Source organism: Propithecus coquereli, unplaced genomic scaffold, assembly GCF_000956105.1.
Source record: "Propithecus coquereli isolate 6110/MARCELLA unplaced genomic scaffold, Pcoq_1.0 Scaffold282, whole genome shotgun sequence".
NCBI lineage: Eukaryota > Metazoa > Chordata > Mammalia > Primates > Indriidae > Propithecus > Propithecus coquereli.
Genome location: NW_012148419.1, coordinates 2733656 through 2734171, shown reverse-complemented (window position 1 = coordinate 2734171; position 516 = coordinate 2733656). Strand labels below are relative to the sequence as shown.

Below are 516 nucleotides of genomic sequence, written 5' to 3'. Positions count from 1 at the left end.
TATATATAAAAAAAATCAAGCAAAACTTGCCTGGAACTGATTAGGTAGGCACAACGTATACAATACATATCACTTTCTAGTATAAAGAACACTATTAAAACTCAGGAAAAAAGTGATCCAAGTACTACTTCTCACAAATAAGGCAACTAATGCCCTAGTACCTCAAAATCCTTTACAAAAGGAGATAGCTTAAGTTGTACTTAAGGGGATTTTTTTGTTTACTTTTTTGTCTTCTTTTTCTTTTCATCTGATTCCATCTTAAGCTTAACTTCTTCAGCTGTAAGAGCGCCCAGTTTCTTATTCTTTGCTTTCTTAACCTTTTCCTTGATGGTGGCCACATCAATTTTAGTTTCAGTGGAAGCTAGATGAATTAAAAACACAAAGAATATGTGTTGACAATAATTTCAAGGTACTATTATTGAAAGATCATCTTAAAAAAACACCTCCCTAAAAGAAATTTCTAAATTTCTTCAAACTAAGAAATATAATTTGAACCAATTACTGGATTTAACTATA

The 516-nt window shown here is 30.6% G+C and overlaps 1 protein-coding gene across 1 annotated transcript in view; it reads right to left on the bottom strand.

Moving 5' to 3' along the window:
* Window positions 1-52: 52 nt before the first annotated feature.
* KRR1 (KRR1, small subunit (SSU) processome component, homolog (yeast)) overlaps window positions 53-516 on the bottom strand; it is a 39935-nt gene continuing 39471 nt past the window's right edge. The window contains exon 11 of the mRNA XM_012648361.1: window positions 53-361. Coding sequence (XP_012503815.1) covers window positions 219-361 — 143 coding nt within the window. The 3' untranslated portion in view covers window positions 53-218. The remainder of the gene's footprint in view (window positions 362-516) is intronic.